The sequence below is a fragment of the Phaenicophaeus curvirostris genome, chromosome 11 (genome assembly GCF_032191515.1).
Source record: "Phaenicophaeus curvirostris isolate KB17595 chromosome 11, BPBGC_Pcur_1.0, whole genome shotgun sequence".
In the NCBI taxonomy this organism is placed as follows: Eukaryota; Metazoa; Chordata; class Aves; order Cuculiformes; family Cuculidae; genus Phaenicophaeus; species Phaenicophaeus curvirostris.
The window spans coordinates 13,884,627-13,908,081 of record NC_091402.1 but is presented as its reverse complement, the minus strand read 5'-3'; the positions used below and the strand labels follow the sequence as shown (position 1 = coordinate 13,908,081).

General features: G+C 49.4%; 2 protein-coding genes across 3 annotated transcripts; one reads left to right on the top strand and one right to left on the bottom strand.

Moving 5' to 3' along the window:
* Window positions 1-9,294: 9,294 nt before the first annotated feature.
* OXTR (oxytocin receptor) lies at window positions 9,295-17,346 on the top strand. Of its 2 annotated transcripts, none has more exons than XM_069865740.1 (2): window positions 9,295-10,407; window positions 14,049-14,224. In XM_069865740.1, the coding sequence occupies exons 1-2, from the start codon at window positions 9,477-9,479 to the stop codon at window positions 14,051-14,053; spliced, it is 936 nt and encodes a 311-aa protein (XP_069721841.1). In that variant the 5' UTR covers window positions 9,295-9,476; the 3' UTR covers window positions 14,054-14,224. The 2 variants fall into 2 exon arrangements, with proteins under 2 accessions (XP_069721841.1, XP_069721840.1); XM_069865739.1 differs by lacking the exon at window positions 14,049-14,224 and adding an exon at window positions 15,200-17,346 and having other exon boundaries at window positions 9,335-10,407.
* Window positions 17,347-19,123: 1,777 nt separating this feature from the next.
* CAV3 (caveolin 3) lies at window positions 19,124-22,633 on the bottom strand. The gene is made up of 2 exons (XM_069866011.1): window positions 22,478-22,633; window positions 19,124-19,532 (listed from the first exon to the last, which is right to left on the bottom strand). Exons 1-2 carry the CDS (start codon window positions 22,589-22,591, stop codon window positions 19,191-19,193), a joined length of 456 nt encoding a protein of 151 aa, XP_069722112.1. The 5' UTR covers window positions 22,592-22,633; the 3' UTR covers window positions 19,124-19,190.
* Between the last annotated feature and the right edge of the window lie 822 nt (window positions 22,634-23,455).

Below are 23,455 nucleotides of genomic sequence, written 5' to 3'. Positions count from 1 at the left end.
GCCAAGAACAAGCAGTCAGGGAGCTTTTCTGTTTATAAGAAACAGATGTTAAGTTATTCCTTCAAAACTGTCTATAATAATCGAGTGTACCTGAGCCTTATGGGACGCTGACTTTCTCACTGACAGGCTGCCCAGGGAGGTGGTTGAGTCACCTTCCCTGGAGGTGTTTAAGGGACGGGTGGACGAGGTACTGAGGGGCATGGTTAGTGATTGATGGGAATGGTTGGACTCGATGATCCGGTAGGGTCTTTTCCAACCTGGTGATTCTATGATTCTATGAATTTGAGACATCTTCATTGCAGCCAGGACTGGGCAACTGTGCCCCTGTGATGGTGCTGCAGAGGCTGGAGGTAGGGAGGGGACAGGCAGGGTCCTTAGTGCCTTGAGACCACCTCTCCAGCAGAGGTATGTTTGCTTGCAGAGTAATAATAAATGATAATTTGGTTTAAAGAGAGTTTGTTTTGATAGAAGAATGGATATTTTAGAATTTGAATGTCTCACCCAGGTGCAGGAATTCAACTTAAATCATCCCTGTTGATGTCGGGCAAGCATAATGCCAGTCATTTTCTGTTTAGAAGGAAGTAAATAATCCTGGTTTTTTTCCCACCCTGGCAGTGTAGAAATCACAGTTAACGCACTGAAGGAGAGGACCTGAATTCAAAATGATTCTAACAAATTGGTGAGTTGGCTCAAAATCAACCACCTAAAATTAAATAAAGAGAAGGGAAAATTACTAACTTCAGGAAGGAGAAAGTAAACACATTACTGCAAACGGGGAATAATTAGCAAGGCAGAAAAGTTTATATAAATGTAGCTGAGCCACATTTCTGCAGTGAAAGCAGGCTGACCTGGTTAATTATTTGGCCCCACAGATGCGTTCCTGGAGCGTGGGCTGGTGGTTGCATGGTGGATATTTGGTGTGAGAGAAATGATGCGTGAATCATGGCAGAGGTGTGTATATGAACACACACACATCCCCTCACACCTCTGTATGGACATTTCTAGACATGTGCCTACTTACACATTCATACACATTCATGTACTTAATTATCTTGAGAAGGACTTCAGTCCTTTTTGTATCACTCAGCATAGATTTTATTGAAGTAGTGATGGGTGGTGGAGCTGATTAATTTTCTTATATATATATAAAATGTATAATTTGCATATGAATATTTATTAAAATAAGCAGACATATATATTTGATTTTCATTCTGGTAGCTCTGCCTTTACCGTAGCGAGGTAAGACGATGTGCTGAAATAGAACTGCACCTCATTTTAATGGACAAAACCTTCCTTCTGTAGCTCTTTTTGTGCACGAACTGAAGCCTGCAGTACAGGAACCGCGTTTACACATCAGGTGGTTGATGTTAAATGAGTGATTCATACCTATGTGTATGGAAACATTTAGTTAATATCTTAGGTGCTGAGAGGTGATGCTCAATAACGTATCGCTTTGGTACGCTGATTTTGCAGGTGCCATAAAACACGTTATTGCTGCACATGCATTTTTCTGATTGCTGTTCATCAGAGCCTTGGCTGGGTCAGAAAATGCAATTGCCCCCCCCACATAGCAGTGGGCAGCAGCTCTTTTCCTGCCCTCCTGAGCTGGAGTGGCCTCAGGGGGATGGAGGCAGGATACCAGATCTCACTGTGTTTGTTTTGCTTTTTATTTAACAAGTGATCTTTCAGGGCAACTGAAATAAATAGCATTAAGTTAGACAGAAATACAGTAAAAACAAATAGGAAGAGTAGTAAAATTATTGCATAATCTCTCCAAAGCTTGAAACTGAAATCTCTTTGTTAAAATAACATACGTATATATATTTCCACCATCCTGTATTAGGCCAGCTTGTTATTCTCAGGGTCTATGCAGGCTCCATTGATTTTTATGGGCTTTGAGGCCATAATGAGATGAAGCAAGAAGCATTTTAGCATGACCGATGTTGTTATGGAGCTATGTACAAAAACCTTAGCCAGGCAGGTTCAGATCCGGCAAGGAGGTGTGTGGAGAGAGTGTTTATTACCCTTTGCAGAGATTATATATGTTGGGCATAACATGTAAGCCCCTGCCATCCTTCCTCTCTCCCAGGTGGACTGCCTTGTGATCCCACTGGTCACTTTTGACCTGACTCTGGTCTGCAGCAATGTGCATCCTCAGGGCTCTAGAGCACAAGAACGCCTGAGCAACTCGGACTAGTTGTTGTTTCTCAGTCCCATCCTCTCCCTGCCTGTGACAGGTACTCCTGAGTCTGCGTGTGATGGGAGGGAAATTGGAGCATATGAGCTTCCTTATAGAAACCATGGACTTTGTGAAGGTCTGCCACAGCCTAAAAAGGACTTTGTAGATTATAGGATCAGCCTGGATGATAGGATCAGTTCGATTCATAGCCTGATCTGGTTTAAATAAGCTTAAGCTCACTGATTTGAATGGAGCACTGATGCTGTATCCCTGGGGAGAATGTGGCCCCAGAGCAGGAGATGACATTCTGCTGCATTTGTTGGCACCAAGCAAAAAAACGAGTGCATCTTTAGAGGCTCTGACGGGACTTTATACTTGCAGTGCTGCCGTATTAATGTTAATAATTATGGAAATGGGTGCTGGTTTAATGCCAACAAATTCAATTCAAGCTCTTTTTCAAGACTTTATGTACAAAAGTTGAATGACCATGACTTGGGCTTCTGCACAGCCAGAAGTAGGAGGCCATGGGTGCAGAGGCCAACAGTTTTCAATAAGTAGAGGATTTCTTTGAAGGAAATGGTTTGAATCCCATGAACCTTACAGCGACATGATGTAAAAGGATCTTAACACTGAGTTCTTTGAGTAAGCTTTGTGTTCCTAGATAAACAAAAAGAAGGGAAAAGAAGAAACAGTCTTGATACATGGCATGAACTCACGCAATTTTTTTTCTACTGCAAAAGCTTTCTAAAGCTTGATACTGCAGCATCCAAGTTGTTCCTACCTTCTTCATTTGTCTGTGTGCAAGCCAGATTTTCTGGCTCTTTTTTTCCCCTCCAAGTAATATTTTGATGATACAGTTTCCAAAACAAAACAACAGCTATCAGAACAGCTCTGAACAGAGCCCCAACAAGGTGGTTTTGCACTAGCAGAGTAGGAATGCTTGAAATGACAATGGGCTTCAGCTGTATTTTTCCATGAGTTTATTTACTACAATCAATCTGAGGTCTAGTTTGGATTTTTTTTTTTTTACTAACGATAATACCGTGGCCAAGAGCATGATTTAAGCAATTACATGATGTAACTGGTGCTATGACATTACCTAAGAGCATACGAGTATTTTACTTGCATCTTAAAAACGATGTGAATCCCTGTAGTATCTTACTACTAACCAGTGACCTCGTTAACACCATGAGTTTTGAATCAGTGTTCAGGACCAAACAATTTTGTGGATGGCTTTTATTTCTATGTTTTGTCTCCAAAGACTTGTTGACTTCAGTAAGGTACATTTTACAATATTTACTCTCAGTATATACTCTTCTAAATATCAGTATACCAAATGGATAGCCATAATATTTGGGAATTTTATATGATACTTGGGGATTTACTCATGTGCATATTTAAGAAACACAGGAAAGCACTCAACATTGTCTCTACCCTTAATATATTCCCAAGCCTTATCTAAAGCCCATGATATTCAGCAACTTTTTATTGAAACACTAATATGCGTTTTCCAGGGAGTTGTGTGCATGGGACTGCACATCTCTGTATTTTTAGTGAATTTAGCAAAGTTGCAGACTGAATGCAGGGGGTGAGGACTAGGAAAAAGTTCTAGGATAAAGAGAATTTCCCATGCAAAAGCAGCCAGATAAAATATCCTGGCTTTCTAGCTTGCAATGCCCGCAACGGGCCACATCCATACACAAGAGTTCATGAGCGGCCGCAACTCCATCTGTAAAACAGTGGCCTGGACTTGAAGTTTTGCCAGACTCCTTGTATCATGGGGACTGTAAAGTTGGGATTCAAGATAGCTATTGGAAAAATAGCTATTTCAGATGCAGCAGTAAACTGAAATGCAATTAAATTTAGCTTTACGTAGCATTTCTGGTTTTGATTATTCCAAAGAATGTATTTTTAAAGTAAAAATGTTTCCAACTCTATGGCATCACTGAATTTTTAAAGCCAGAAGGAGCTGGGGGTGACTCAGAAAACCCTTTCATTCTCACAAGACTCTTCATTTTAAAATCGCGTGTGTTCGTTTTTCATTTGTGGGGCAGCTGCAGCTTTGCCTGAATAAGGACTGAGGGGCTGTGAGCATCTCCCGCTGCTGCGGGGCCAGCGCAGGGAACAGCACCATGAGCTGGATGGTGGCCCAAGCCCCCAGTGTCCAATTCAGCGTAGGTGGGATCTTTTGCTATAGCAGTTCCCTTTGCTTTCTTCCCACTACAGACAAAATGAGTGGCAATTAAAACCTTATGGCTGGATCCTTCAATTTGACCATGGCCATTCAAAGCCCATGGAGAAGATGCATGGGGCTCAGCTCCAGGCGTGGGGTTCTTTCTTATTACTGCTGTGCCCACTGTGTGCCAACGCAGTAACGACCTTGTTTTCAGCAAGTGCTTCTTTAGTGAACCCCTCATGGGACTTTATACTTGGTAATTTGTGTGAGAAAACTGAGGTATGGATAGAATGATGAAATCCTGTATTTGATTCTCACGCTGCTATGAAGGGAGCCCCCGAATCAGTGGTGGCTGCCAGTAATACAGTTTCCAGTTGCAAAACCAAAACTGTTACTCCACTGCACAGGCACACAGCAGGCAACCCTCCCCCACAATTAGCAATAAATCATTTTAATTTAACTCAGTGACAGTGTTATTGTCCTCATAGGTCAGGAAGCAGAATTTGCCAGCCAGCTTCTGGAGCTGCAGCCAGCCCCGGTGGGCTGGATCCTGGCATCATCCAGTGCAAGAGGACACGGTCATCGCTATCATTGTGGGCTACATCTGCAGGTACCGACTGTGCAGTGCAGATCCGCTCTTCGGTGCTGTTGTTATTTGCTCAGATTAACTTTTATAGGTGCAATGTCTTATGGCAGCTGGCAGTCGCAGAGTGAATTTATTTTGAATGGACTTAGTGGTTTTGAGAACTGATTGGAAATGTTCCTTTGACAGAAAATGAGAGAAAGAAAATAAGCAAAGGGAAGGTTGAAAAGAACCCCCCCCACTGTGTTTTCTGCTTATTGCATCTTTCGCTCTCTATGCCTCAAGCACAACTTGAAGATCACAACTGTGCTCATTGCCTGTGCCTCACGCAGGGCCGGGGGTTGCATGGGGTCAGCAGCTTTGGGGAGCTCCAGAAAGATCAGGAAGGGGGGGCGTTTCCTTGGCCGGAACATGGACAAGACCCCATGTGTTCTGTGCAGACTTGGTCTTATAGGGAGGGCTCAAAGACAGGCAGTTTCCATTTAGGGTGAGGAAGTGGTAGCCCTGGAAAGGTCAGCTGTGGGTTGGAGCACTGCCTGTGGGCATCAATGGCTCTGGAAGCTTGAACCTGTGTTCCTGGGACTGCTGAAAAACTTGTTTGTTGGCCTAGAGGAGCAGTAATTTCCTCTAAAAGAGCCTTGCGCTCACCCTGGCACTCATCAGTTAGCACTATGATGCTGTCAAAGGCTGACGGCCAAAACCAGAGCCGTGCAGGGGTGAATGTGATGATGCCTGCCTAGGCAGCCGGCAGCGGGGACGTGCTGGTGCTGTGTCAGCTGTGGTGTCTCCTGCAAGCCCTGGTGACAGGCACGGTTCAAGCCACTTAGCAGTTTTGGAGCCTGGGATGAAATAAGCTGGGCAGACACGCTGGGAATGCCATGGGATGGGGATTTCAGGGAGCACTTGGTCCTCGCAGCCTGCCTGGCTGTGCTGCACTGTGATGAAGCACAGCCCTGCACCTGGTGTGGTCCTGACCAAAGCTGGTGGGGACCGGGGTGACTTTCATCCCCTCAAGGTTCCTGTGCAACTTCCCAGTAGCAGCTTTGCTGCCGCCCGGGCACAGTGCTGGGAGCAGTCTGGTGGCACTCAGCTATGAAGCAGTCCAGGGCAGACAGCCTGTGGCAGGGCAGGAGCCTGCTTTATGGTTACTGAATTTCTTTTCAACCCAAGGGGTTGATTTTTATTTCCCCCCTTTCGTGGATCTTTTGGGCTTACCAAAATAAACAAGTTAGCTGCCAAACCATGACAGCCAAAAACCAGGATCATAGATGAGAAAATACATGGAAGAGTTGGATGTTGCATAACTTCTGAGGTCGATGCCAAACTCCAGTGAATGATTTTTGTCTTCAAGCAGCCCAGGAGAGCAGAAAAACTTTGTGTGGATGGGAATGATGTTTGGACATGTCTTCACAGCTAGGCTGCAGGAGCACTTTGGCTGTCTTGGCAAGCGCCAAACCAGTTGAAGGTCCAGACAAAACTCTGGATGGAGTTTGTCCAGCCACAAATCTGAAGGCAATGCCTGCGGGGGAGGTTTCAGGCTGGATTGGAGACAGGAGAGGAAAGTGATGATCATTGGAAGCTGCCTGTACACCAAGAGAAGTGGGGGGTCAGGAGCTGCACCATCACTACTGATGAGTGCACATGCACCTGAGGCTCACAGCAGAATCTGCACCTCTCTTGGAATTCAGTCCCCTCTGTGATGGGGAGGGGTAACACTGCCCACCCCCTTTAATGAAAAAGCAGAGATGCTCCCTTATGCTGCTCTCAATATGGAGCTTGGCTCTGTCTCGTGTAACCAGCCCCTGGCTCCTCACTGCAGTTGCTGTGCTCCTGTCCAGGCTCTGGGGCAGCAAGTCAGGGAAGGACCCTGCCTCTGCAAGTGAGATACGAGCAAAAAGCCTAGACTGTAGCCAAAACACTTAAAGTAAAACTAATGAAACCCTTCCATGACTTAGCCTTTTAAATCCAAAGTTCAGTCCTCAAGTGTATGATCCTTCACCTCAACAGTGAACAGGTCGCTAAGGCCCTGCACTTCTGAATCACAGCAGACAGAGCATTAGAAAATGCAGCCCAGGGAACAGTTTGGCATTAGTAAGGGGACAAACAAAACAAATCCTAGGAGAGCTCTTTCACAGTTTAGCATTTATGATTCACTGTTGAAATAAAATGTATTCGGATATTACACATCACTCTTTGAGTTCAGCTGCAGCATGTCTAAGCAACACAATTGGCATAAGGCTCTTTTCCGCATTAGAAGTTGTCCAGGTCCAGTCTGTGAAGAAATTAGTGTCTGTGCAGTTATGAACAATGCCTCATCTGAGGGCAAAGAGGAACAGTGACTGCTCTGTCTCACCTGGGGCAAGTATCTCACCAGTGCTGCAGTCTCAGCTGGGTCTCGAAGCAGATTTACCATCTCTTGGTGCCCTGCAGGATCCTAAAGGAGCCATGCAGAAGCCAAGGGTAAACCTTTCTTTGACTCCACTGGAGCCAGAGTTTCACCCCTGGTCTCCTTCTCCTACAGAACTCTCACGAAAAAGGCAGAACAATGAAAAAAAAAGCATTGCACATGGTGAGTTGTTATCCTCAGCGATTCCCACAGCCGTTTTATTGCCTGAAGGAGGAAGAACGTGAACCCTGGAGGGAAGAACTTGCCAAAGTATTTAACATTTCTACATCTTGCATGGAGCGAAAGGTTCCCAAAAATCTTTAAAAATAACTGCAGAGATGTTTATTCAAGGCCTAAGGCTAGGCTAAGTAGAGTTTGAGATGTGGCTTCCAGGGCACGGCTGCACAGGGGAATGAGCACCAGCCTGCTGGCTGATGCTTGGGGTGAAGGGGCTGCAGTGGCCAGGCCAAGCGGCTTCCTACTGAAGCGATGTTTTTGGTTAGAAGGCCTGGGAATGACTCGGTGGCTGCTGCCTCTGAGCTCGGGGAGGGGGTGCTGAGGTAGTTAGATGCTCTTCTCACCACTTCCCGAGTCGGGGGGAAAATGGTGAGATGTGCTGCTGAGCAAGCGGCGCTGATTGCAAACGATGGCAAGCTTAGCCAGCTTTTTTTTATATATAAGTGGTTTAATGATACTTTAATGGTACTTTAAACCTCCCGAAACGAACAAAAGTTCTAATGGTTGTTTTAACTGCCAAGTAAGGAAAGTGCGACCCTCCCACAAATAAGGCTGGGCTGGTAGGGAGAGTGGGAGATGTGCTGAGAGCACCTGTGATGCTCCAGCAGCTGGAATCCAGCTTCTCCAAGGCACTCGAAACCCCCAGGGTGGAGTGGGCATGTACCCCTCTGTGAGCAGAGCCTTGAACTCTGACGGAGAAAGGCGTTTCTCATCGTTGTCTGATATTCTCTTACAGCATCTGTCAGACGAAAGAAGATTTAGCTGCTGCTGACGGCCGGAGCGCCTTCCCGCAGGGTCTGCCTATCGTACCATCTGCGAAAATCTCATCAGGTGTCATCACGCTGCACTTGCCCGGGTGTCCTCTGCTCTCCCAGCCTCCCTAGGCCCTGCCCGAGTGTTTCTCGCTCTTCGCAGCCTTTCGACGCCCGGGAGGCTGCGGGCACCCCGGGTCCGGGGCTGCACTCTGAGGACGCTCTCCCAGCCGCCGTGCTGCGGGCGCTCAGGCAAGGGGCGGACAGACGGACAGGCGGTGAGCAGAGGGGGGATCTGGGCTAACGGGAACGCTGGTCGCCATCGGGTTTTTGCAGCCCCCGCTCCTGCCACCTCCTCCCCCCCGCCCATCACCGTGGGACCCGCCGGCAGCCTCCGCTCTGCCGCTCCCTCTCGCGGCGGCCGCTCCGGGCGCACCCGGCCCGGGGTCCCTTCTCCCCGTCCGGGGTAGCAGCATCCATCCCAGGGTCCCTTCTCCCCGTCCGGGAATCAGGATCCATCCCAGGGTCCCTTCTCCCCTCCCGAGGGAGCAGCATCCGTCCCGGGGTCCCTTCTCCCCGCCCGGGAGAGCAGCAGGATCCGTCCTAGGGTCCCTTCTCCCCGCTCGGGGGAGCAGCAGCATCCGTCCCAGGGTCCCTTCTCCCAACCCGGAGGGGGACAGGATCCGTCCCAGGGTCCCTTCCCCCCGCCCGGGGATCAGGATCCGTCCCCGGGGCTGCTGCCGGGGTGCGGGAGAGCGGGGGCTGCCCCGGGAGAGGCCAGAGGTAGGAGCGGGGTAGCAGGGGATGCTCGATCCTGGTGGGTGAGCCGGTCTCTCTCCCGAGATGAGAAGAAGGGCACGGGGAGGGCTGGGACGGGGGCAGCGCATCCCTCTGCCGGCCCTTTCCCCTAACCCTCCTCCTCGCGGTTTGGTTTTGTCGGGGGGCAGGAGCCTGCGGAGACGTCGGGTGTCCTGGGAGGGGACAGGGTGGAGCCGCCGGAGAACCCTCCAGCCCCGGGGACGAGGAGGCTGCTCCTCAGAGAAAGGCAGAGCCGGAGCCGCACAGCCCGAGGGCAGAGCCGCAGCGGGGACGCGGCTGCGTTCGCAGAGGATCATCTGCCCCCATCCTTTCCTCACCGGGCTCTATGTGGGACGGAGCTGGCCATGGAGAAGCTCTACTTCGCGGGGAGCGGGGTATGGACCATCAACAGCTCTCTGGGGAACGGGACCCTCCGCCTAGAGAACCAGACGGCTGGCAGGAACAGCACCACAGACCCGCTGAAGAGGAATGAGGACATGGCCAAGGTGGAGGTGACCGTCCTCTGCCTCATCCTCTTCCTCGCCCTGACTGGCAACCTGTGCGTGCTGCTGGCCATCCACACCACTCGGCAGAAGCACTCTCGCATGTACTTCTTCATGAAGCACTTGAGCATCGCGGACTTGGTCGTTGCCATCTTCCAGGTGCTGCCTCAGCTCATCTGGGACATCACCTTCAGGTTTTACGGGCCAGATTTCCTTTGCCGGTTGATCAAGTACTTGCAGGTAGTGGGGATGTTTGCTTCCACCTACATGCTCTTACTGATGTCCCTGGACCGGTGCTTGGCCATCTGTCAGCCGCTGAGGTCTCTGCACAGGAGAGCCGACCGAGCCTCTGTCCTCATCACCTGGCTGCTGTGCCTGCTGGTCAGCATCCCTCAGATCCACATATTTTCTCTGAGGGATGTGGGGAATGGGGTTTATGACTGCTGGGCAGATTTCATCCAGCCCTGGGGACCTAAAGCCTATGTCACCTGGATAACCCTCATGGTCTACATCATCCCTGTATTGATGCTGAGCATCTGCTATGGCTTAATCAGCTTCAAAATTTGGCAGAACGTGAAGCTTAAGACTGCTCATGGGCCCAGTGTGGGTCTGAGCTCCAGCTCCTGCAGCGGCATGGCATTTGCCAGGGTCAGCAGCACCAAGCTCATCTCCAAAGCCAAGATCCGGACAGTCAAAATGACCTTCATCATAGTGTTAGCTTTCATAGTGTGCTGGACTCCCTTTTTCTTTGTGCAGATGTGGTCTGTGTGGGACACGAATGCTCCGCAGGAAGGTATGTCCTCTCCCCTCCCTTAGCTGTAGGTTTGCTTGGACTGCTTTAGCTCAGCCACCACAGGGACACTGACAGCGGTGAGTGACAGCCAGAAGCTGTTCCGAGCTGAGCTTCAGGGGGCTGGTAGTGGGACATGAAAAAGTCCTGAACATGGAAAAACCACCCACCACACAGCAGTGGCTGTGCCTGAGCTTCCCCAGTGCAGGTGATAGTTAGCTTAGCACTGGCAAGTTCAGGGCCACTGCAACTCAAGTATCAGGCTGTGTGGATGGCGGTGGCTGGGGAGGTTTTCATTGTCCCTGGGTGTGTGAGCTCAGCTCTCCCGGGGCTGCTCAGAGATCCCTGGTGGTTCAATTGCCGGCTCCCCCTGGGTGCTGGGGTGTGCTGAGGGCTGTGAGGGAGCTCAGCCCCCACAATGCCCAGGGCTGGGGTGACCACAGCAGAAAACTGCACAATGTTAGTGCCCAACTTCATTTCATTTGCTGTTTCATTTGTTTTCACTGACTTCTTTGCTTTCTATTCTTTTGCCCTCTTTTCCCTCTCCTCTTCTCCCATTTCCATCCACCTTGGGACTCTGCTGCTATTATTTTATCTCTGACTGGAGCATGGTTCCCACAGAAAGCCACTGATTTATAAGCAAAGGTTTTTCCTAAAGGACGTGGTGTCACTGTTTTGCCATTTTTTACACTTGGCACTGGCTGCTCTTGTCATCACTAAGGTTGCACACAGAGTAAAATATATTACCGTCCTTGGTCTTGGATGCTTGTAGCTGTGCAAGTCTGTGCTGTCCCCGGGTGGATGTGGCTGATGATTCCTTTGCACTCACAGGAAAAACTGTCCAGGAAAGCTTAAAAGAAAAACTCCACACAAGTTTGTGAGGTGGGAGAAAGAGCAAAAAAAGTGCAACCAGAGATAACTTCTCCTCAGACAGACTGACCCAACTCAACAGAAATGCTGAGTTTGGGGATGCTAAGGACTGATGAGGAGCTGTGACCAGCTCTTTTTGCAGCCCTGCCACAGTAAGGGCTTAGCAGAGGAGGGCGTGACTCATGCTGTGCACTGTTTTCCCTTCTTTAATCCCATTTGAACTACACATTACTCTGTGGAATATGCAATGTCTCCTGCAGCCCATGAACATATGTTATCCCATAAAGTGAAACTAGTACTCTACCTGGCTCCAACTCTCCTTACTTGGCATTTTTTGCTTCTCTTGGCTCCTTTTATTTCAGGTGGAGAAGTGAAGCACAGCTTTTTAAACTTCCCTAGGTACTCCAGGCATCTGTCCCGTTTTGCTACCTGATTCAGGCTGATTGAAATTTGTAACTTCTAGATATACCCTGGGATGAAGCTGCATCTCTCCCTTTTTGCTGTATTTCAAACCTGCAATCTCAAGGGCCTCCACCTGACTCATCAGCAACCAAACCTCTGCTGCTCTGCTGATTCCTGCGGCAAGGAGTGGGGAATAGCCAGGGTGTTCACAGATCACACCCTACCTGCTGACTTGGGAAACTTCCCCTTACTCACCCCGTGCAATTGCCCCTGAGATGTCTTTTCTTTCTCATCTGCTTTTATGTAGTGAGGGAAACTCCAGCCACCATGAGTTGTAACAAACTCCCCTTTCTTTCACGTTTCTGTTGCTTGGGGGCCTATATCTGCAGTAAAGAGTAGGAGTTTTGCCAGAAGATTTGCTGGAGGCACGATGATGAAAAGCCTGGGGTAGGTAATTGCTGGGAGACCCCAGCCCTTCCTCCCAGGCACAACCTCCTCCTCGCTGGCTGCTCAGAGGCACAGGAGGGGCGACAGGGTCCGACCGCTCTGCAGAAGAAATGGACTGTGTCTGCTGCGTTCCCGAGTGTTGCCCTGTGTCCTAGATCTCTTTTCCTTTTTGCAGTGAGGCTTGAGCTGTCTTGGCTGCACAGCATCACTGGGTGCCTGGCAGAGGTGTGCCCTACAGCAGAGAGGGAATTTGGCTGTTTCTCATCTTGCAGGCTTTGCCGTCTGCATGGGTTTAACGTCAGAGAAGGAAGGGGAGCAGGCAGGCAGGGTGCTCGCCGGCTCCGTCACGACTGCAGCACCAACTGGTTGCACCCCAGGAGTTGACAAACAGTTCCCAAAGACTGTGGGATAGAGGGTCACTTACTGAAGAAAATATCTAGTTTTCTCTGTGTAGGATGTCTTAAAGAGCTTCCCTGGCAGGGAAAATCTGTTTGTAGTTACCTGAATCCTGAGCAGGGACCCTGCAGTTTTCTGCCCATGCACTGCGTCAAGGCACATGGTGAGATGCAGATCTTGGGTGTTAGCAGAGGGATTCACAGCCCTTGATCTACCACAGGTAAACATCCCGTACGGCTCCTCGTGCCCAGCACCTGGCCCAGCATGCCACAGGTCCTGCTTTCACCTTCACAGGGTGCAAAGCTCGCTGTGTGTTGGTGTCTGTCAGGGGTAAGAGATAAAACTGTAAAGGAAACAAACCGAAGAAGCCCTCCTTTTCTAATTAGTCAAGTGATAATCAGAGAGGGCTCAGCCTGCTCTTACTGGTCAACTTCAATAGCTTTCTACATGGGTCTTCCTCACTTCATAAACAACTTAAAATAAGTGAGGTGCAGAAGCTCTACCCCACCCTCAGAAGTGCCAGGTGGAATGGCAAGATGGGGCTTGGGTCAGATAACAGTGCCTGGCTGTGTGTGCTTAACACTTTGGAGCCCTGCTTCAGGCCCTGCCAGGCTCATCAATCTGCTGCTTGCCTGCAGAGGGGCTGAAGTTACCAGTGTGAAATCAGTTGTCCCCGTCTTGGCAATGGTGTGTCCTTGGGGTGGGCAGTGCTGATCCCCATGTTTGCTGACCATGCAAACCTACGGTGTAAGACACTCTTGTAAGTGCAGGTTGAAGCTACAGGTTATGATGCAGGTGGCAGCTTCAGCACTGGGGATCCTTCACAGAACATTAGTTTAAACGTTCCACACACCTTACGGATAATTTGTGTAACGTGTCATTTTGAACTTTGAGTCAATGCTGGCTTAAAGCGTTTGTGAATGTAATAGTGAGGCTGATGCAGTTTAACTCTGTTCTGTTTGTCCCTTAATCGTGGGAGCTGATGTCCTGAAACGTGGGCTGTGAGTGATAGCATCTGTCTATATATGGGAATTAATGGTCACTCCTTATTTCATTTCACTTTTGTAGCAGCATTTGCAGCAGAGGTCCTGCAGGCTTTCCCCGGGCACAACCTCCTGCCTCTGCTGATCCCTCCTGACAGTGCAGCATCCCCAGCCCCAGCGCACGGAGATGTTCAGAGCCTGGGGAGAGGCAATATCCACCTCTTAGGGATCTCCAGCAGTCCTGCTGAGAAGGGGAGAGATCCATACTTAAGACATGCCCTGCACTAAGCTCCGTGAAATTCAATTTATCTCCCTCAGAGAGAAGAGCTGAGTCAGCCATGGCTGGATTTTTCTAAGTGGATAGAAATACTATGATGTATTTCAGGTCTTGCACCTAAGATTTGTAAGCCATTCCCCATGGATTCCTTTTAGCATATGCTTGAAATTAAAAGTGGTTGGACCAGACATTGCTAGAGCAGGAATTATGCGCGAGTTGGTTAAAGGTGAATTGGAAACCGGTATTCATTATTCACACTTCTTTTCTAGTTTAAAAACTGCCAGTGGATTTTTGCAGAGGCAGAAAAGGACCAAAACCAGCCAAACCTGAGTATGCATCCTTACTGCTGGCATGTCCCCTTAGAGCACAGGGAGACGAGAAGATGGGCTGAAACATGAGGAGCAGAATGAAGGCTTGGTCCCTGTCCACAAACTGCTTCATAGAGGTGCCGCCCCTCCTTGCCCCATCTCTCATGGAGAGTCCGAGTCCCACTGTCCCGTTTCTCACCAGAAATTTAGGTACTTTGTTCTCTGGGAATGGAGAGCAGCAGCCGGAGACTTGGCATCCTGGCACCCTGCTGCTGCCATTGCCTCCTGTCCCCAGCACCACATTTGCAGCCAGGAGCCATTGCCAGGCTCCCAGGCTTCATTACTGAGATGGGGATAGTCATTGTTTCCCCTGGCAGTGCGTCGTACATGAAAGTTAATCCAGAGAGAGAAAAATGCCACCATTCCCTAGGGCTGGGAAAATATGGGATAAAGGGGAATGGATGGGGCCAGGATGGCAGGTACTGTCCTGTCAGCTGTGTGTTGGTATCAGGAATAGCACAGGACCAAGGGGATGCCCTGGAGCTGGGTGGAGTATGGGTTTCCCCCAGCCTGAGTGGATGAAAGCTGCTAATTTGCCCCAAACTGGCTGCTGGTGGGGAAAAGCAAGCCTCCAGACTCTTTTTGTTCCCAGTCCTGCTCTTTGCCATGGCAACTTGGAGAGGCCATGCTCTTTCCTCCTTGCTTTGCGCAAGATAAAGGCAAATTGTACAGATGATGCTGGGGGCAGCTCTTGCCTCTTCCCAAGGCATTTTGAGCGTAACGCCAAGCAAGCAGCAGTGCCGAGCAAGCAGCAGTGCCAAAGCTGAGCAGGGAAAACACAGTTCTTCCAGCTGCAAAAAAAAAAAACTGAAAAGAAGTTGCTTAAACCCAGACTCACTTACCCTTTTGCATTCATCATCTCCTCTTTACTGATGTACTGACCACAGTGTTCCTGCGGGCAGGGGCAGCTCATCCCTGGCACTGGAGAAGGTGTCTCAGTGCCTACAGAGCTTGGGTCTCTTGGCAGAGCCCACTGTAGCATGTGCCTGGTGCCTGCCTCCCCAGGGAAGTGGTTCTTGCTGCCTGACACTGCCATGCTTTCTGCCTTGCAGCCTCCCCCTTCATCATTGCGATGCTCCTGGCCAGCCTCAACAGCTGCTGCAACCCCTGGATCTACATGCTGTACACAGGGCACCTCTTCCATGACCTGATGCGGCGCTTCCTCTGCTGCTCCACACGCTACCTGAAGTCACGGCCAGCATGTGAACTGAGCGTCAGCAAGAAAAGCAACTCCTCCTCCTTCGTGCTCAGCTGCAAGAGCACGAGCCAGAGGAGCTTCATGCATCCGTCGATGATGTGAGGGCATCAGTAGCCAGGACCTCATGCTGCCGCTGTCCTGCCTCCAGCGCTGCCCCGTGAAAAGATGAGATTTGGACAAGCAAGGGAGTTTCTATATAAATAAGTGTATATATGTCTGTGCGTGTGTAAGCATGTACAGCGGTCATTATTTAACTGAGGTGGGAGTCGGGGAGGACTTCTGTGGTCTGGTCCAAGTTTCAGTGCTGCCTGGGACTGAGTGCCAGGAACCTGCTTCTGAGCCCTCAAATCACTGACACTGGGGACTTTAAGATACCACTGGCAGGGGCAGGTTTCACCCAGAATGACCCTGCACAGATGCACAGGTGTCCCTGCTGGATGCAAGGGGCTGCAGCACAGGGTGATCAGTGCCACCGCGGGCACACGAGTGTCAGGCGCTGGCCCCACCTCATACTGCAGCAGGAATCCCTCGGTGCCCAGCTGGGGCAGAGCCATGGGCACTACACTTTCAACGCGGGCACGCTTGCTTTGCTTGAAGAGGCAGCCTAATCCCTGCATCCCTGCTCAGTGCCAGCACTGTTTCCCTCTGCCCAGGCCTGCTGGTGGCACTGCTGGGACAGAGCAGGGCAGTCCTGCTCCCACAGACTGGGGAGGGACAGTGAGGACAGCACTGGGGACGAGCCTCCTGGGGAACAACGTGAACTCCAGGGTGTCCCTATCCCTCCCCAGCTCTGCTCTTTGTGCTGTGTGGGGCTGCACACATGGGTCAGCAGGAGGCAGGGGGATTGACATGACTGCAGGGTCAGGGGATCTGTGCAATAACACGTTTGCTGAGTGTGCTCAAATGCTTCTCCAAAGGCAGGCGTCTAGGGTTATAGCTGGACTCCATGGGGTTTAATGGAAAAACTCCTGCTGAGTTCCCCCAAGGCTAAGCTTTTGCTTTGGGTTTACCGCAGATAGCATTTAGTCTTTTACACCAATGCAATTTTCTTGCTCTGTAATGCACAAGGTCATGCTTATGGCATGGATTTTTTTATTGTTAAGAAATACCTGTAAATAAAGTTTTCTGACTGTGTCTTGATGGAAAACAGGAAGGGAAGTGTAGAAGGAGCACTAGATTTAAAAAAACAATGAAGGAAACTGGTGGGAAACAAGGATTTAAACACAAGACCCAAGTATATTCAGTGAAATGATGTTTTTGTTTATGAAGTACTGCACCAAGCACTTAAGATCTGTACACCACTGTATTCCATAGTATGAAGCCAGCTGTGACACAGCCATGAACAGCTGGAGTGAAGTGCAGCTCTGGTTGAAGGCAATGGGAACTTTCCTGTGAATTTGGTAGCAGTGGGATCCGGTGACTCCAGATGGATGCTCCTGCCTTTGCTCACGCAGCCTCCTGGATCTGCAGCAAGCAAGGCATGCATGCAGCCAAAGGGTAAGATCTTGGGAATGAATATGAAAAATGCATTTAAATGTATACTTAATTTTTTCACTGTCATCAACAGGTACATTTTCACCTTTCATGACCTGGTATTCCTTTGATTTTTTTCTAGTAGCTTCAAGTGAGCTCTCGGCGCATTTGTTGAATACAACCTAGTAGATTCTCACTCAGAGTATTTTACCAGACTGGATTAAATCCTTAGGATAGGATACAGGATTTTCCTCCTATGTTCACCTTCTTTCTCCTTGAGAGTAATTAGCGCCTGCACAAAACATCGAGAGTGTGTGGGTCTGTGTGTGTGTTTGTGTCCCATTTTATCATGAGCTTCGGTGTTTGGCACATCCTCTGTCTGCCAGGAAGGAAACACAATATAGTGATCGATTTTACCAGGACTGATGGACAGAGCAAGGAGGCAGCTTTGGGTGAGGCAGGGCATTGCCTTGCAAACCCTGGTTGCAATTCCTAGCTATGGTTATGGGTCAGGCAGGCAGGGCTGTGCCCCCATGCATGGGGACACTGTAGTTGAGCGATGCTGTAGCCCAAGATCAAGTTCCTGGGCTGTCCCCAGGCAGTGGCGGAGGTTTTTCAGGTTCAGGTTATGAACTAATAGAACAAAAAGCCATTAAAAAGAATGTAATCCCCGTATAATTTTTAACTATTTTTATTGCCACAAAAAGCTTTACAAAATGCTTATGATAATATTTTTTGAGAATTTTTTTCCCCTACAAATATGTAAATATATATATACACACACACATATTTATATATTTTTGATAAAAGTCCATCCATCTCAAGGCCTGATGTTGCTAGAGCATGGGCACTACATTGCTATGGAACCATGGAAGTCCACAATCCCAAGCCGCTGGAGGAGCACCAATAGAAAATCTGGCTCTTTCTTGTCCTTGACATGGCACTGGGAGAGACTTTGGCTCCAAGTCTTTGTTGGAAGCCAGGGGAAAAAAAGCACACAAATACGATCGAGAATAACCTCTGAACAATGAGACTTCCTGGGCCCTGTTTCAGCAAAGCACTTATGGCCAGAGCCAAAAAGCATTTAAGTGCCTTAAAGTTGAAGTACGGCTTCGTGGAAGATGGACTGAACAAATTAACTGACAACATGGGGGAGTAAATAGCTCTGAATTGGACTTTTTCCCTTATCCCTGTGTTTTTACTGGAGTGGCTGGGAGTGGCAGTGTCCTGGAGGAGGCTCCTTACTCCGCTTCCCTGGCACATCTGGGCAAACCCTGTGGGATGCTATGGGAGGGGGACTTCCCCGAGGAAAGGGTCCAGTGCAGTGGAAGTGGGTGTCCTCCCTTGGGGCAGAGCCTGAGGGGCTGGCGTGGTCCTGGACCCCAGTGCCAGGATGGCAGGTAAAGCAGAGCAGGGCACAGAGCAGAGGGCCAGTCCTCACTGTGTAAGATACGTGCGTTGCTGTAGGCTAGAGCTTGCCCTCCATCAAACAAGCAAGCAGTAAATATTATCCCTGAGAAAAAAACCCAAAGCTTTACCTATAGCCAAGATAGTATTTTGTATTTTCTCAAGTAAAGTTATCAAAAGCCATTTGTTTTTGTTGTTCCCCATGGTCCTGCCTGGCTGCCCCTCTGCAGCCCTACCTGTGCTGCACTGCCTGTTGAATCCTGAGCACAATGCATAACGATGACTCATAATTAAGTAGTGAGTGTTAAATTACCACAGATGGTTTTGCAATTGCCCGTGGCCCAAGCTCAGCACATACTACCAGAAGACATTTGGTGTAGCAATTGATCTGGATTTCAAAGCTTTGCTGAAATGCAAACACACTGAAAGAAAAGTTTGTTTCCACTATTCTCTCCATAAAACTTTCGTGCAACATTATTTAATGCAGAAGCTTCCACACTGACAATTATTTGCAGCAAATAATAATAATTCATATACAAGTATTTCTCTTAGTGTCATGATAGACAGAAGGGCTAGAGGAGCACACAGGGTTTGGTCTGTTTTCCAGCAGCATCTCTGCATCCTCGCTTCCTGCTCTGCAGCTGTGGGTTGCAGCCCAAGGCTGTGGTCCAGGAGATGCTGCAGTCCCTTCTGCAGGAGCAGGGTGCAATGAGGGGGTCCTGGAGGGCAGAGGGCTCTCCCTGGGCTGCTCACCGAGCCTTCACGGGTTTCTCTTGTCCTAAAGCTGCTGGCTTTGGGATGGAGTAAGAGGCAGCCCAGTGTGCCTCCATCTGCAGGGAGCATCCTCGACAGCCAGCTCTGCGCTGCACAGGTACCTGCGTGTGAATGTCCGTGTGCCCAAGGGCAGGGTATAAGCTGTGCAAAGGGGTGGCTGTGCGAGGGCTGGTTGGGGCGGCTGTAGGGACTTAGATCTCCTTCCGGAGAGCCACTCTGATATTGCCACAGATCTTGGAGAGTGCCTCAAAGAGCGGATCGCAGAACGTGTGGATGCAGAGGGAGTAGATTCGGCTGACGCACTGGATCTCTATCAGGTAGCTCTTGATGCAGGGCACCACTGCCCAGATGTGGCAGAAGGAGATGAGGGCAAAGAGGAAGCCCCAGATGACTGCCAAGGGGATGCCCAGGATGGCAGAGAGCAGCCGGTAGCACCAGTACTTGCTGACAGTGAAGGTGGTGTAGCTGGCTTTCCAGACGCCGTCAAAGCTGTATGTTCCCACAGGCTCAGCTATCACATCCTCAAAATCTACCTGGGAGGAGAGAAGACAGAGTAAGGAAGGATTGTGGGAGTTAGCAAGGTCTTCAGCGTAAGGCCAAGGATCTGGTGCAGTGTGAGAAGAGACCCTGAATGGAAAGGGCTGGGGAGAACAAGCACCATTCTTGGAGGGACAGACCCCCTGCATCACCGCAAGTGAGGACAAGCCCCCGTGCATCAGGAGAGCCCCTGCCCTTGCAGAGGCCCAAGTGGCCATGGCAGAGGGCTCGTGGCACAGCCTGGCTTCAGCCTGTGGGCAGCGCAGCCTGCAGGCTTAACCCATGGCACAAATCTGCAGCCTGGCCACCCTGGGACACGTTCCCTGGCCCCACACCCTGAGCTGCATGTGAGGCTTCCAGGTGCGGGGGGCAGGCATGATCCCTCAGAACAGGAGCTGTGCGTGGTCGTGTTTATCCTGGAGGAGGCCAGAGCCCATTCCTACCCTTTTTTAGCATTCAGGGGCATGGGCTGCCTGCTTGCCAAGAAGGTGGTTTGTGCTAATAAAAATCCAACAGCCTTCTTGATTTATGATTTATTTATTTATACAGGTGGAGGCGAGATGCTCAATTCTGTCTGTCTGCGTTCTGTCTAAAGAGGGAGAGAGATCGGCTTGGCCATGCCCTTACAGGGGTAGTGCATGAAGGCATTGGGAGTGTCTCTGAATGACAAATACTCCTAAAAGCTTCTGAACTATGCATAAAGATCTCATTGTGGTGTAACTGATTTCTAGAGAATACGTGAGCCAAATCTTGAAAAATAGCACGGCCTTTCCTTGAGAAGCTAATGTGTCTGTTTGTACATTTATGTTAAATTGCAATATCCATGCCAGTTTTAGAAGCGATTTGATCATAAAATCATTCTGTATCATCTTTAATTTCCTGGACTGGACAGGAGGTATTGGGAGAAACATTGCCGTGGATTAGAAATCAACAGCCAGGTTAGCTGGTCCTGGAGTGCCTGTCAGCAGCTCCTGGGAAAGCTCTACTGCCTAGGTGGGCTGGGAGCAGAGCAGCAGATCACTGCACAGCTGCCTGATGAGTTAATTAGGGTAACAATTAATGAAATGAGCTGCAGGCTATAAGAAAAGAGTCTGTAGCTTACTGCTTCTGTTTTAACAATGCATTGGAAGTGGGTCTGGAGGAGTGATGGAAGCAGGCTGACTCCTGAGTTGAGCCCCAGCATGGCCCCAGAGCGTCCAGGGACCATCAAATGCAGGTACCACTATTGCTTTCCCAGAGAAGAGGCTTTTAAAGCTCTGCAAAGCCTCTGTGGCTGGTGCCACTGCTGTAATTGTAGCATGGTCTGAAGTTCCGGTTGTGGCATCATAGTGCTCAGGATGGGTGTATCTATGGCCACATGAACTGCAAGCTACTCTGCTTCCCTTCTTCCCTCTGCTGGATGCCTCTCTGTTTGCTGTGCTTTGAGAGCATTGCATCCTTTAACGCCCAGCATGTTTTTGAATGTGTTGCTGCCCAGTGGAGAGTGGGGTGGTTTTTGCTTTCCCTTTCGGACGCTGGTGTAGGAACATAGCAAGCAGCAGTGGGGAGCGTTATGCATCCTGCCCCAGGGCTGGCTCTGCCCTCTCTCTCCAGCCTTATCAGCTATGCTATTTTTAAGGCTGGAGCAATGCTAGGTAGCTTGACCCAAAGCACTTTTCCAAAGCTTACAAAGCAGCAGTGTGGCCGTGTGAGTGGGTGAGCTTGAAAAGCCTCTTACGGGTTTCTGGGCATCCTCAGCTGGAAAAAGGCAGGGATGGGGAAATGGGGCTTTCAGGAGGGGTTAGGGATGGCCTGGAAGGCTCTGATGTTACTCTCCAGTGGTAGCTGGCAACATCTCCAAGCTGGGGAGCAGGTTGTTGTGCCCCAGAGTGCTGCCTGGTACTTGGTGTGAGGCAGGCTGAAGGCTGTCCTGGTCCTCACTACCCTGACACTTCCAAGCCCCAGGCTAAGGCTATTCATACGTGCTGGCATGGTGTGGCACAGATGTGGGACGTGCTGCTGGGAATGCACTTGAGATACTGAGGTGCCTGGCAGCTGTCACAGGCATGTCTTGCTGGGCTGGAAGGGTGCCCATCTATGGCCGTCACTGTCACAGCTTATTTTGCAGGGCTTTTATTTTGACCATGACCATGATTTTCGCTGTAGCAGTGTTTTAATGCACAAATGCAAGCTTGCATTTCACCAGTGTTATCAAGATCACAGCTCATTCCAAAGCCTTTGTGAGAAGGCTTTGTCTCTTCTGGCATGTCTGCTTCGATATCTCAATACAGTTTTAACAAAACCCTTCCATTTCCTCGTGTTCTCCTTTGGACCATAATTATTTTTTGGCGTAACGCTAACAAACTTAGAATAACCAATCTCCAGTTGTCAGCATTTAGGAAAAAGCTCCCCTTTTCAGCTAGACTGAACTCCTTTTGATCAAAAATAGAAAGAGGAGGCTTGTTGCACCCTCCTGCTGACGTGTGGGAGAAACAATCTTCCAAATAGGACAGCACATATCTAAAAGCTCTGGTGCTCAGATTTTCAGGTTTTGAAAATTATCAGTCTTGTGATGATTCACTTTAAATCAGTGATATGGATTGACTCGGTTTTATTTTTGGTTCCCCACTTACTGGTACAAAGGACAGCCCCTCCATAAATTGTCAAGCTACAGCCTCTGAAGTTGGAGAGTACATTCAAGGAATGGGGAATGTTGCATTAATTGGAGCCATGCACAGCACACTGCCACCCATCCGGCATCTGGATGTCCCTGGCAGCAGGTCTGGAGCTTGCAGCAGGTTACCGCTCTGCAGCCCAAAGTGATGCCACCTCTTGAGGCACATATACCAGGGACTTGCATGCCCAGCTGAGGTCAAGCCATATACAGAATGACAATATCAACATACTGATTGCATTTAGGAGGCAGTGATGCTTCTAAAACGCAGTGCTGAGGAAATCCTACCTTTACAACGTCCTCGTTTATATGCTTTGGGTCTCTGTTCACCAGGTCAATCTCCTTGATGTGCTGGTCCTTGATGATGATCCTCTCTTCCAGCTCAGTCTGTTCCTCTGCCATGGCTGCTCTGCTACCGGCTTGGCTCCAGACAGTCACAGAGCAGGGAATTGGGGCTCTGCTGGAGGAGGATCTGGGGGAGGGCAGGGTGTGGAGGCACTGGCCCCCCTCCGCTGCCCGCAGCAGCTGCCCTGCGCCCCTGGCACTGCTCCAGGCTAAAATTAATGTTGAGCCTCCTGCGGCCGCCCTGAAGTGTCCCTTAAAGGGGCTTTGCTGGGGACAGCCCCTTTGTGTCATCTTTGGGAAGGGCAAATATGAGTGGCTGGTGGCCTTTGAGCTGGGATGTGGGTGTGCAGCCCCCCAGCCCAGCTGCGCAGGTGGGATTTTCCCCTCACATTGGGTTGCAATGTAGGAGAAATGGTGCCCAAACTGGGGCAAAAGTCCTCAAAAGCATGAGGGAAATACTAGTTCACAAATCTGTAACCTAAGTGGCTCAGGTGAGACAGGAATTTTATCTATAAATTTTGCCCAGAGAAGGCATATTGTCCTGGGATGGCCGGTGAGCCTTGGTGTCCCTCTAGGACCCCAGAAAAAGGCTCATGGTATCAGTTTGGATGTTGTAATTCTAGCTTTTTCATACAAAGAAACTCGAGGAAATCCAGCAGATGAACTCAGATCTATAATGGTTGGGATATGTCCTCCATAGAGGGACTAGGCGCAATAACATTTAGGATATTAATGAAGATTTATTTAACTTGTGCTGTATTTTGATAATCCTCATCAATCTTTTCATTGCTCTCTCCACTTTTGTGAACTGAAGATTTGTTTAATACTAATGGTTTTGTGGAAAAGAAACCCAACCCCAACAATCAAACAAACCAACCACCCATGCAAAGTTTCTGTCAAATCAGTTGTTTATAGACATTT

Bases quoted from the DNA above. Each gene is read 5' to 3' on its own strand.
- OXTR (XM_069865739.1), top strand. From the start codon at position 9,477: ATGGAGAAGCTCTACTTCGCGGGGAGCGGGGTATGGACCATCAACAGC. The intron at 10,408-15,199 runs GTATGTCCTCTC...TCTGCCTTGCAG, and splicing joins CACGAATGCTCCGCAGGAAG to CCTCCCCCTTCATCATTGCG.
- CAV3 (XM_069866011.1), bottom strand. From the start codon at position 22,591: ATGGCAGAGGAACAGACTGAGCTGGAAGAGAGGATCATCATCAAGGAC. The intron at 19,533-22,477 runs GTAGGATTTCCT...CTCTCCTCCCAG, and splicing joins TAAACGAGGACGTTGTAAAG to GTAGATTTTGAGGATGTGAT.